Below are 12359 nucleotides of genomic sequence, written 5' to 3' on the forward strand. Positions count from 1 at the left end.
AGCCGCCAGTGGAACTCATATGGTAACTGGGTATTCTCCAGTAGAACCACTAGGCAGCCTCCAGTGGAACTCATATGGTAACTAGGCAGCCTCCAATAGAAAGCATATGGTAACTAGGTAGCCTCCAGTAGAACCACTAGGCAGCCTCCAGTAGAACGCATATGGTAACTAGGTAGCCTCCAGTAGAACCACTAGGCAGCCTCCAGTGGAACTCATATGGTAACTAGGTAGCCTCCAGTAGAACCACTAGGCAGCCTCCAGTGGAACTCATATGGTAACTAGGCAGCCTCCAATAGAAAGCATATGGTAACTAGGTAGCCTCCAGTAGAACCACTAGGCAGCCTCCAGTAGAACGCATATGGTAACTAGGTAGCCTCCAGTAGAACCACTAGGCAGCCTCCAGTGGAACTCATATGGTAACTAGGCAGCCTCCAATAGAAAGCATATGGTAACTAGGTAGCCTCCAGTAGAACCACTAGGCAGCCTCCAGTAGAACGCATATGGTAACTAGGTAGCCTCCAGTAGAACCACTAGGCAGCCTCCAGTGGAACTCATATGGTAACTAGGTAGCCTCCAGTAGAACCACTAGGCAGCCTCCAGTGGAACTCATATGGTAACTAGGCAGCCTCCAATAGAAAGCATATGGTAACTAGGTAGCCTCCAGTAGAACCACTAGGCAGCCTCCAGTGGAACTCATATGGTAACTAGGTAGCCTCCAGTAGAACCACTAGGCAGCCTCCAGTGGAACTCATATGGTAACTAGGTAGCCTCCAGTAGAACCACTAGGCAGCCTCCAGTGGAACTCATATGGTAACTACGTAGCCTCCAGTAGAACCACTAGGCAGCCTCCAGTGGAACTCATATGGTAACTAGGCAGCCTCCAATAGAAAGCATATGGTAACTAGGCAGCCGCCAGTGGAACTCATATGGTAACTGGGTATTCTCCAGTAGAACTCATATGGTAACTGGATAGCCTCCAGTAGAACTCACATGGTAACTAGGTAGCCTCCAGTAGAACTCATATGGTAACTACGTAGCCTCCAGTAGAACCACTAGGCAGCCTCCAGTGGAACTCATATGGTAACTACGTAGCCTAGTAGGACTTGTATTTTTTTGTTCTATCTTCTTAATTAATTATACGAGTATTTTAGCATATGGTATCATATGTAACCTCCAGTAGAAAAGAAAGATCCTTGTTGGTTGTTAATAACAGAGAACAGGCTTCACTGAACCATTTTCCTTAATAGCTGCATAATTCCGGCATAATTATTTCATGACACAGCCATGTCACAGTGTGTTTTATTAACACTCATTACACTTTCATAACCCTGACCTTCTTCTGTCAGGAGGAACACCTGCACTCTGACAGTATCTAGTTGGTTAGCTGTGTGTTTCATAATGGAAGTATATTTAAAACCAGGGATCGAATCATGAGGCTGCCTGGAGCTGGAGGTACTGGGTTCTCCCATAGCAGACCAGGGAACTCTCATCAACATAGGGGTACTAACATGGAAATGTCATTGTTCAGACCAATATGCAGTAGGCATACTATAGTGTGGGAGTCTCCAAGACTCAATGTGTATTGAACCATGTAATGTCATATGCAATGTTCTATGTTTTGATCATATTGTTGTGTATGTGATCCACACAGAAGCACAAGGTGGACCTGTTCCACAAACTGCGTCATGTGATGAATGAGCTCATCGACCTGCGCCGGCAGCTCATCCAGGGTCACCTGGCCCAAGACCAGACCAGAGAGATCAAACGCCACATCACTGTGCGCCTGGACTGGGGCAACGAGTGAGTTACTGTACTGTATCGCATGGGCAAGAGACCATATTGAGTGTGACCGCGTGTGTGTGTGTATAACACTGTATCATGTTACAGTATATAATGTAGATGTAATGTAATGACACAGTCATTTAGCAGATGCGTCTATCCGAAGAGACTTCTAGTACTTATCAGAGTACTTATGCAATACTCTATAGTTGGCCCCAAGGGGAATGAATTGATCCCAGGTCCTTGGTGTTGCCAGCACCATGCTCTATCCATCCTACGGGTGCTCCTATGTTGTGCTCCTATCTTTTTAAAGTTTGCAGCACCAGTGCTACCAAGGAAAATTGTAATTTAGAGCCCTGGACATGATGCTGTGCTGTTGATGAGAACATTGTCAACATCAGATATAAATTCCTGCTGTGCCCATAGAAGAGGAAGCCATGTGAATTATATTGTGCTTACTGAATGAAGTAATGTGAGCTATCCTTACTGATTGATCCTACGTTATCAACTAGATTAGTAGCCACCCGTAGAGAGAGCTCTCTCGGCTCCATCCTCATCATCCAAGGAAGAGCTTAAAATGAAAAGGCCATATGTTGGGTCAACTTGAAATGTTCACTTAATCTTAGTTAAATGGATTTGGGTGATTTAGATACTTAAAAAATATGTATATTTAGCTAAACTGCATACAACATAAAAACACTGTTTAGTTGGGAAGTTGTATGAATGTTAACGTGCTGCCAATGAGCTAATTAGTTGTTCAGACAGTGCTTATTAATGAGGAAATGCTTTTTGAATGTCAGTTGTGTTTTCTTGGATGGTTAATGTTATGATTTGTGGACTCCCCATCTCTCTCTCTCTCTCTCTCTCTCTCTCTCTCTCTCTCTCTCTCTCTCTCTCTCTCTCTCTCTCTCTCTCTCTCTCTCTCTCTCTCTCTCTCTCTCTCTCTCTCTCTCTCTCTCTCTCTCTCAATAGGCACCTTGGCTTGGACCTTGTTCCTAGAAAGGAGTTTGAAATGGTGGATCAGGATCATATCAGTGTATCTGAACTCTACAAATTGGTACTGTGAACATATTAAACTTTTTCTGTAATTGGTGCATTCTGTACATGGCCATATTATGTGGGTGTTATGGGTGAATGCAAATGTATTACACATCGTTAGCCCTGTCAACCGCCTGGCAAATATTCATAGCCCTGTCAACCCCCTGGCCATTATCGTTATCTCTGTCAACCGCCTGGCCATTATCGTTATCTCTGTCAACCCCCTGGCAATTATTGATAGCCCTGTCAACCTCCTGGCCATTATTGTTATCTCTGTCATCCCCTTGGCCGTTATTGTTATCTCTGTCAACCCCCTGGCCATTATCGTTAACTCTGTCAACCCCCTGGCCATTAAGAAAACAGTGACCCTCAAGATGCAGGTCATGAATCTTGTTCTAGTTCTTTTAACCTAACCCTAACCATGCTGTTAACCTTAATGCCTAACCCTAACCTTAAATTAAGACCAAAAAGCACATTTTTTTTCATGGATTTTTACAATATAGCCAATTTTGTCTTTGCAGCTCAGTTCTGCCTCCAGGACAAGACTCATCCCAATACAAGTCAACCTGCCCTCAAGATGTGCATTTACTATGCATTATTATACATGCATAGTGTTCTTCCACAGATATTATACATGCATAGTGTACTTCCACAGATATTATACATGCATAGTGTACTTCCACAGATATTATACATGCATAGTGTACTTACACAGATATTATACATGCATAGTGTACTTCCACAGATATTATATATGCATAGTGTACTTTCACAGATATTATACATGCATAGTGTACTTACACAGATATTATACATGCATAGTGTACTTACACATATATGACTCTTGTGTGTGATAGTTTTCTAATAGAAGTGTGTGGGTGTTAATTATTTATTTGTATGGTACACTGACACAGAGAGAGTGTTTATGCAAATGAACGTTGGATTCTGTTTGCGTGTGAGTGTGTGTGTGCATATGCCTTTGTGCTATATTATTTTGTGTGTGTCTGCCTTCTTATGAACGTGTAAATGTGTGTGTGTGTGTGTGTGTGTGTGTCCTGTATGCATTTTCTGAGCGAGGGTATTTTGGAGTGCGTGTACATGTGCATGCGTGTGTGTGCATGTGTGTGTGTGTGTGTGTGTGTGTGTGTTAGGGAATTTGCCGATTATCAAATCATCCATAGGAAGGTGATTCATGAGAGGCGCGACTCCGCTGTTGTGGATCTAACCATTTCATCCCCCCTATTCTTTAAGCGCACGCTGCTGTCATATTGAGTTTGTCCCTCTCCCAGCACACACGTGACTCTCACAAGCAAGAATGCGCTGTGACAACCTAGAAGAGGTTTTGTAAAAACACACGTTGGGTTATTGTAAATTAATTACATGTTACAGTCTGGGTTACGTAAACTAATCCCATCTCCAGTTAAGAAATAATATATAAGTTATATCCTAAATGTTCTCTTGGGATTTTCAATAAGCTGTAGTAACGTATGAGGGAGTTCTAAACTGTAGTAACATAGGGTAGGAGGGAGTTCTAAACTGTAGTAACGTAGGGTAGGAGGGAGTTCTAAACTGTAGTAATGTAGGAGGGAGTTCTAAACTGTAGTAACGTAGGGTAGGAGTGAGTTCTAAACTGTAGTAACTTAGGGTAGGAGGGAGTTCTAAACTGTAGTAACGTAGGGTAGGAGGGAGTTCTAAACTGTAGTAACGTAGGGTAAGAGGGAGTTCTAAACTGTAGTAATGTAGGAGGGCGTTCTAAACTGTAGTAACGTAATGTAGGAGGGAGTTCTAAACTGTAGTAACGTAGGGTAGGAGGGAGTTCTAAACTGTAGTAACGTAGGGTAGGAGGGAGTTCTAAACTGTAGTAACGTAGGGTAAGAGGGAGTTCTAAACTGTAGTAATGTAGGAGGGCGTTCTAAACTGTAGTAACGTAGGGTAAGAGGGAGTTCTAAACTGTAGTAACGTAGGGTAGGAGGGAGTTCTAAACTGTAGTAACGTAGGGTAGGAGGGAGTTCTAAACTGTAGTAACATAGGGTAGGAGGGAGTTCTAAACTGTAGTAACGTAATGTAGGAGGGAGTTCTAAACTGTAGTAACGTAGGGTAGGAGGGAGTTCTAAACTGTAGTAACGTAGGGTAAGAGGGAGTTCTAAACTGTAGTAACGTAGGATGGAGTTCTAATCTATAGTAACGTAGGAGTGAGTTCTAAACTATAGTAATGTAGGATGGAGTTCTAAACTGTAGTAACGTATTGTAGGCGGGAGTTCTAAACTGTAGTAACGTAGGAGTGAGTTCTAAACTGTAGTAACGTAGGAGGGAGTTCTAAACTGTAGTAATGTAGGAGGGTGTTCTAAACTGTAGTAACGTATTGTAGGTGGGAGTTCTAAACTGTAGTAACGTAGGAGTGAGTTCTAAACTGTAGTAACGTAGGAGGGAGTTCTAAACTGTAGTAACGTAGGAGGGAGTTCTAAACTGTAGTAACGTATTGTAGGCGGGAGTTCTAAACTGTAGTAACGTAGGAGGGTGTTCTAAACTGTAGTAACGTATTGTAGGCGGGAGTTCTAAACTGTAGTAATGTAGGAGTGAGTTCTAAACTGTAGTAACGTAGGAGGGAGTTCTAAACTGTAGTAACGTAGGAGGGAGTTCTAAACTGTAGTAACGTATTGTAGGCGGGAGTTCTAAACTGTAGTAACGTAGGAGTGAGTTCTAAACTGTAGTAACATAGGAGGGAGTTCTAAACTGTAGTAACGTAGGAGGGAGTTCTAAACTGTAGTAACGTATTGTAGGCGGGAGTTCTAAACTGTAGTAACGTAGGAGTGAGTTCTAAACTGTAGTAACGTAGGAGGGTGTTCTAAACTGTAGTAACGTAGGGTAAGAGGGAGTTCTAAACTGTATTAACGTAGGGTAGGAGGGAGTTCTAAACTGTAGTAACGTAGGGTAGGAGGGAGTTCTAAACTGTAGTAATGTAGGAGGGAGTTCTAAACTGTAGTAATGTAGGGTAGGAGGGAGTTCTAAACTGTAGTAATGTAGGAGTGAGTTCTAAACTGTAGTAATGTAGGAGTGAGTTCTAAACTGTATTAACGTAGGGTAGGAGGGAGTTCTAAACTGTAGTAACGTAGGGTAGGAGGGAGTTCTAAACTGTAGTAATGTAGGGTAGGAGGGAGTTCTAAACTGTAGTAATGTAGGAGTGAGTTCTAAACTGTAGTAATGTAGGAGTGAGTTCTAAACTGTAGTAATGTAGGAGGCAGATCTAAAGTAATGTAGGAGGGTGTTCTAAACTGTAGTAACGTAGGGTAGGAGGGAGTTCTAAACTGTAGTAATGTAGGAGGCAGATCTAAACTAAAGTAATGTAGGAGGGTGTTCTAAACTGTAGTAACGTAGGGTAGGAGGGAGTTCTAAACTATAGTAATGTAGGAGGGAGTTCTAAGCTATAGTAATGTAGGAGGGAGTTCTAAACTAAAGTAATGTAGGAGGGTGTTCTAAACTATAGTAATGTAGGAGTGAGTTCTAAACTATAGTAATGTAGGAGGGAGTTCTAAACTGTAGTAATGTAGGAGGGAGTTCTAAGCTATAGTAATGTAGGAGGGAGTTCTAAGCTATAGTAATGTAGGAGGGAGTTCTAAACTGTATTAACGTAGGGTAGGAGGGATTTCTAAAATGTAGTAACGTAGGGTAGGAGGGAGTTCTAAACTATAGTAATGTAGGAGGGAGTTCTAAGCTAAGTTTACACCTCCAGTGAAAGAATACTCAGCCAGATCCAGAATTAGCTAAGTGTAGTCACTGCTCAGAGTAGATAGATAGATGCCCATGTCATGTTTTGGGGGAAGCCATCTTGGAAATGGTAGACCCAGTCTGACCAATAGTCCAACTTCCCAGCGGTCGCCTATTATACCTGTGCCGTTTGTTGCGGCTTTGCAGGAAGATTGTTAGTGCAGTAAGTGCTTGGCCCAGAAACAACAGCATGGCACATCCCTGCCAAAAAGCCTCCTCACTCTGTCGATGAAAGTGAGCTTGTTTTTGGCAGGATACACAGGCCTTGGCGCCTCTTCAGGCAGGAGTAAAGGAGATCTCTAAGGTTGCAGAGCACAGAGGTGTGTGTGTGTGTGATTATGTGTGTGTGTAGGTGATACAGGCTTTGTCCTCTTGTCTCCCACGGGCTAACGTTCTACCTCGTGGGCTTATTTTAGGGATACAGCTCACTGAAGCAGCCTCTTGGCAAAATTGGTGGGCGCCTTTTTATCAGATTTCATGCATCTATTGCACTGTACTATACAACAGGTGTGGGTTCTTTGTGAGACCCGATTTGAGGTGTACAAACCAAACGAGTTTATTGATCATGAGTAAGAAGGCAATAAAATGGGTTGACTAAACTGAAATCTCTCTCTTTCCCTCTGTGTACCCCACAGCATGCATCCAGCCGACACAGTGGCCAGCCAAGCACAAACCAGGTATGACCTCAATTAAATCTATGACACTAGATAACCAGTTGAGATACAGTATATGAGAACTTGACACGCCACCATTTTTTATGATTACCAACACTTTGTCACTCATTTAATTGAAAATATAATTTTACTGATAAAACACATGGCACCATTTTGAATGATCAACTTCGCCATCAACACTACCATAAACACAAACACAAATCCATTCAATGTGAACAATCACCTAGCTTGCAAACCACATCCACTATAATGTCTACTACACAGTGACAACCTTCACAGGATAGATATACAGTGGGGCAAAAAAGTATTTAGTCAGCCACCAATTGTGCAAGTTCTCCCGCTTAAAAAGATGAGATAAGTACACTTCAACTATGACAGACAAAATTAGAAAAAAAATTCCAGAAAATCACATTGTAGGATTTTTAATGAATTTATTTGCAAATGATGGTGGAAAATACGTATTTGGTCCCAACAAACAAGCAAGACTTCTGGCTCTCACAGACCTGTAACTTCTTCTTTAAGAGGCTCCTCTGTCCTCCACTCGTTACCTGTATTAATGGCACCTGTTTGAACTTGTTATCAGTATAAAAGACACCTGTCCACAACCTCAAACAGTCACACTCCAAACTCCACTATGGCCAAGACCAAAGAGCTGTCAAAGGACACCAGAAACAAAATTGTAGACCTGCACCAGGCTGGGAAGACTGAATCTGCAATAGGTAAGCAGCTTGGTTTGAAGAAATCAACTGTGGGAGCAATTATTAGGAAATGGAAGACATACAAGACCACTGATATTCTCCCTCGATCTGGGGCTCCACGCAAGATCTCACCCCGTGGGGTCAAAATGATCACAAGAACGCTGAGCAAAAATCCCAGAACCACACGGGGGGACCTAGTGAATGACCCGCAGAGAGCTGAGACCAAAGTAACAAAGCCTACCATCAGTAACACACTACGCTGCCAGGGACTCAAATCCTGCAGTGACAGACGTGTCCCCCTGCTTAAGCCAGTACATGTCCAGGCCCGTCTGAAGTTTGCTAGAGAGCATTTGGATGATCCAGAAGAAGATTGGGAGAATGTCATATGGTCAGATGAAACCAAAATATAACTTTTTGGTAAAAAATCAACTCGTCGTGTTTGGAGGACAAAGAATGCCGAGTTGCATCCAAAGAACACCATACCTACTGTGAAGCATGGGGGTGGAAACATCATGCTTTGGGGCTGTTTTTCTGCAAAGGGACCAGGACGACTGATCCGTGTAAAGGAAAGAATGAATGGGGCCATGTATCGTGAGATTTTGAGTGAAAACCTCCTTCCATCAGCAAGGATCTTCAGCATTGAAGATGAAACGTGGCTGGGTCTTTCAGCATGACAATGATCCCAAACACACCGCACGGGCAACGAAGTGGCCTAGCCAGTCTCCAGATCTCAACCCCATAGAAAATCTTTGGAGGGAGTTGAAAGTCCGTGTTGCCCAGCAACAGCCCCAAAACATCACTGCTCTAGAGGAGATCTGCATGGAGGAATGGGCCAAAATACCAGCAAGAGTGTTTGAAAACCTTGTGAAGACTTACAGAAAACGTTTGACCTCTGTCATTGCCAACAAAGGGTATATAACAAAGTATTGAGATAAACTTTTGTTATTGACCAAATACTTATTTTCCACCACAATTTGCAAATAAATTCATTTTTCTAATTTTGTCTGTCATAGTTGAAGTGTACCTATGATGAAAATTACAGGCCTCTCTCATCTTTTTAAGTGGGAGAACTTGCACAATTGGTGGCTGACTAACTACTTTTTTGCCCCACTGTACATAGCATGTGTGCAGCGCAGTCGGAGCTTTGCCCCACAGTAAGGACCTGTCTTGTTAGTGTTCGTCGTCCGTTCGTTCTCAGGGCGACAACATGCGTCAGCGTCATGGAGATGGTTGCCATGTTCCGGTGCAGCACCACCTCTTCATCAACTTGAAGAGCTTCACCTATAACACCATCAGCGAGGACGCAGATGTCTTCTTCTCCCTCTACGACACCCGCGATAACAAACAGATCAGGTCGCTACACGCACAGTCAACACTCTATACACACACAGGACACACACAAAAAGGACACATTCACACACAGGACATATTCACACATCCTATACATGAACACGTGAAAGAACATGCTGGTCAGGTACTTGAGGGAGGACCACGGGACACACATGTGGACACCTTTTCCCTCTATGATGCACATGACAATAAGCAGACTACTGGAGGGAGGGTTGCAGGACACACACACACACACATGTGAACATACAGGCAGGGGCATCATGCACCCATTATTTTAGAGAGGGCATGAATTACACAAGGGTGGGGGGGTGATAGGAAATCAGATAATTTTTTATTTTTCAAACAAATGAAACAGCTTTTTCCAGCACTCTATCGCCATAATCATTGTGGCTAATTCTATGTAAAAAAAATATATAGCATACCTCTTTGCCTGTTCAATTGTCATTTTAATGTATCAATCAAATTGATTATTTAAGAACTTGTTTGCCTAGGAGTTTGCTACAACTGCCACCCTTGTGTATAGTCTCATAACCCAATAATTAAAGCAATTTTTGTATTTTCTAAAGTCTAGCACCCTTGCAAGCAGGCATGGCAGCTAAGATAGTTAGACAAGCTACTCTAACTTGATTGATAGTCTGAAATGGCTTGATAGCTAGTTATGAGATTGGGAGATTGGGAACCTATCTGGGCTAGCTAAAGCCACGAGGCTAGTATTATAGAGAGACAACCAAACATTTTAATTTGATTTAATCATCAAGAAGGTGTCATTGGCTAAATCAGGGGTTCCAAAACTTTTTGGGCCCACGACCCCATATCTGAAAATTCTTGCGACCCCATCCATGTGAAATAAATTATGTAATTAACAGCCAGTGTTTACTTTTTTATTTGGGGCTATGGCAGCCAATTGAAAAGTATTCTAACAGTATTTCTGATTTTCTCAACTCATACTCACATACTTTTAATGTTGGGCAGTTAATTGAAAATTAGTCTGACATAATGTCTGTTATTTCACCACCACTAATGAGATGGGTGTGTTTGATGCGCGTCGCATCGGAGCTTCTCAAAGTCAGGGGGCGTGGTCGACAATGTGCACCTCATCTCTGCTGTCACATCCAGCCTGGATCAATATTGGGTATTAATGCAGACGAGAGCACTGAATCCAGCTTCACACAGATATGAGCTGGCAAAGGGTAGCCTACCATTGCATTTTTAATTTTATTATTATATATTTTTTTACTTTTATCCCTTTTTCTCCCCAATTTTGTGATAGCCAATTCGTAGTTAGTCTTGTCCCATCGCTGCATCTCCCCTACAGACTTGGGAGAGGAGAAGGTCAAGCGTCATGGGTCCTCCGAAACACGACCCTGCCAAGCTGCGCTGCTTCTTGACACACTGCTCACTCAACCCGGAAGCCAGCCGCAAGAATGTGTCGGAGGAAACACCAGCTTGCAGGCGCCCGACCTGCCACAAGGAGTCGCTAGAGTGCGATGGGATAAGGAAATCCCGGCCGGCCAAACACTCCCCTAACCCGGTCAAAGCTGGGCCAATTGTACGCCGCCTCATTGGTCTCCCGGTCACGGCCAGCTGTGACACAGCCTGGGATCGAACCCAGGTCTGTAGTGACGCCTCAAGCACTGCCATGGCCTACCATGAATTTTATGGTTCTTTCAAGACAATTGGGAAAATATGAGGCCAAAGCATGACATCAGGTATCTTTAGGTCGGAAAGTCAGAACTCTAGAAAGAGGTACGAGTTCCCGAGTTGGAATTCCGAGTTGGGTGACTGTTCAAAAGGATTTTCTTTCCCAGGTCCCAGTGGTCTCAAGTGCACTGAAGTCAGAAGTCAGATGTTTTCTAGTTTCCAGGTTCTTTTTGAACACTATTTATTTGGGTCAGGAATAGAAAATCCTCCGTAGTGAATGCGTTGTCTGCAGCATTCGGTCAAATGACAGCTCGATCAGCTGTTCGATTTCACTTACCGGCATGTCAACTGAGCCAGGATCACAGTGAAACGGATTGGGAAGTAGGTCCGTCCCAAAGTGCTCTTCAAAGCGTTGGATTTGAGCAGTCATCATACTGATACTGTTTTCTGTTATTTTCTATTCATTACACAGAAAGTCAACCAAGTCTGTTTTTTTTATATCCATTGTGATTAACAACAGCTCCTCTCTCAATGTAAAAAATCTTTCCATCACTCCCTCTCAATAACCACCAAGCGTCAGTGTGAAATAGAACATCATCATGCTCTGATCCCATGTTTCCACATAGTTTTGTGAACAGGCGTGTGCTCAGTGGATGTGGTTTGATGTAGTTTACAATCAAAGTTACCTGCTGTAGTATATCTCCCAGTTCTGTGCTCACTGCTCTTTTGCCGCCAGTTGCTCTCGGTGGATCATAAAATGTGTCCATATGGGAGAACTTGAGTGCAGAGGACTGGCCTCTCTCCCGTGATAGATGGAACCCCATCTGTGTAAAAGACCACCATTCAATCCCATATGGAATCAGTTTTTCGTCAATATAGCCAACCAGCACACTGAAAAACCCATATGCGTTTCATGCTCAGGAATCCTGACGCAAAATAATATGTCCTTGTGAAAAGCATCCCATGACATGTACAGTGCCTTCGGAAAGTATTCAGACCCCTCCTAAAATGGTTAAAATAAAACCATTTCCTCTGCAATATATACACAAGACCCCATAATAACAAAGAAAAAACACATGTTTTTTACATAAGTATTCAGACCATTTGCTATGAGATCCGAAATTGAGCTCAGGTGCATCCTGTTTCCATTGATCATCTTTGAGATGTTGCTATAACTTGGTGTCCACAGGTGGTAAACTCAATTACTTGGACATGATTTGGAAAGACACACACCTGTCTATATAAGGTCCCACAGTTGACAGTGCATGTCAGAGCAAAAACCAAGCCATGAGGTCGAAGGAATTGTCAGTAGAACTCAGAGACAGGATTGTGTCGAGGCACAAACATGGGGAAGTGTACCCAAACATATCTGCAGCATTTAAGGTCCCATAGAACACAGTGGCCTCCATCATTC

At 42.9% G+C, this 12359-nt stretch overlaps 1 protein-coding gene across 4 annotated transcripts in view; it reads left to right on the forward strand.

Annotated features, from left to right (window-relative positions):
* The window catches only part of LOC110492492 (dedicator of cytokinesis protein 3), a 103652-nt gene that overhangs the window by 41274 nt on the left and 50019 nt on the right, over window positions 1-12359 (forward strand). For 2 of the 4 annotated variants that reach the window (XM_090203726.1, XM_090203727.1), the window contains exons 6-9: window positions 1652-1800; window positions 2752-2836; window positions 7218-7259; window positions 9129-9307. In XM_090203726.1, the coding sequence (XP_090059852.1) occupies window positions 1652-1800; window positions 2752-2836; window positions 7218-7259; window positions 9129-9307 (455 nt within the window). The remainder of the gene's footprint in view (window positions 1-1651; window positions 1801-2751; window positions 2837-7217; window positions 7260-9128; window positions 9308-12359) is intronic. The other 2 variants (XM_090203728.1, XM_090203729.1) reach the window with 1 other exon arrangement.

This window comes from Oncorhynchus mykiss, chromosome 16, assembly GCF_057628025.1.
Source record: "Oncorhynchus mykiss isolate SJ-2025 chromosome 16, ASM5762802v1, whole genome shotgun sequence".
Taxonomy (NCBI): domain Eukaryota; kingdom Metazoa; phylum Chordata; class Actinopteri; order Salmoniformes; family Salmonidae; genus Oncorhynchus; species Oncorhynchus mykiss.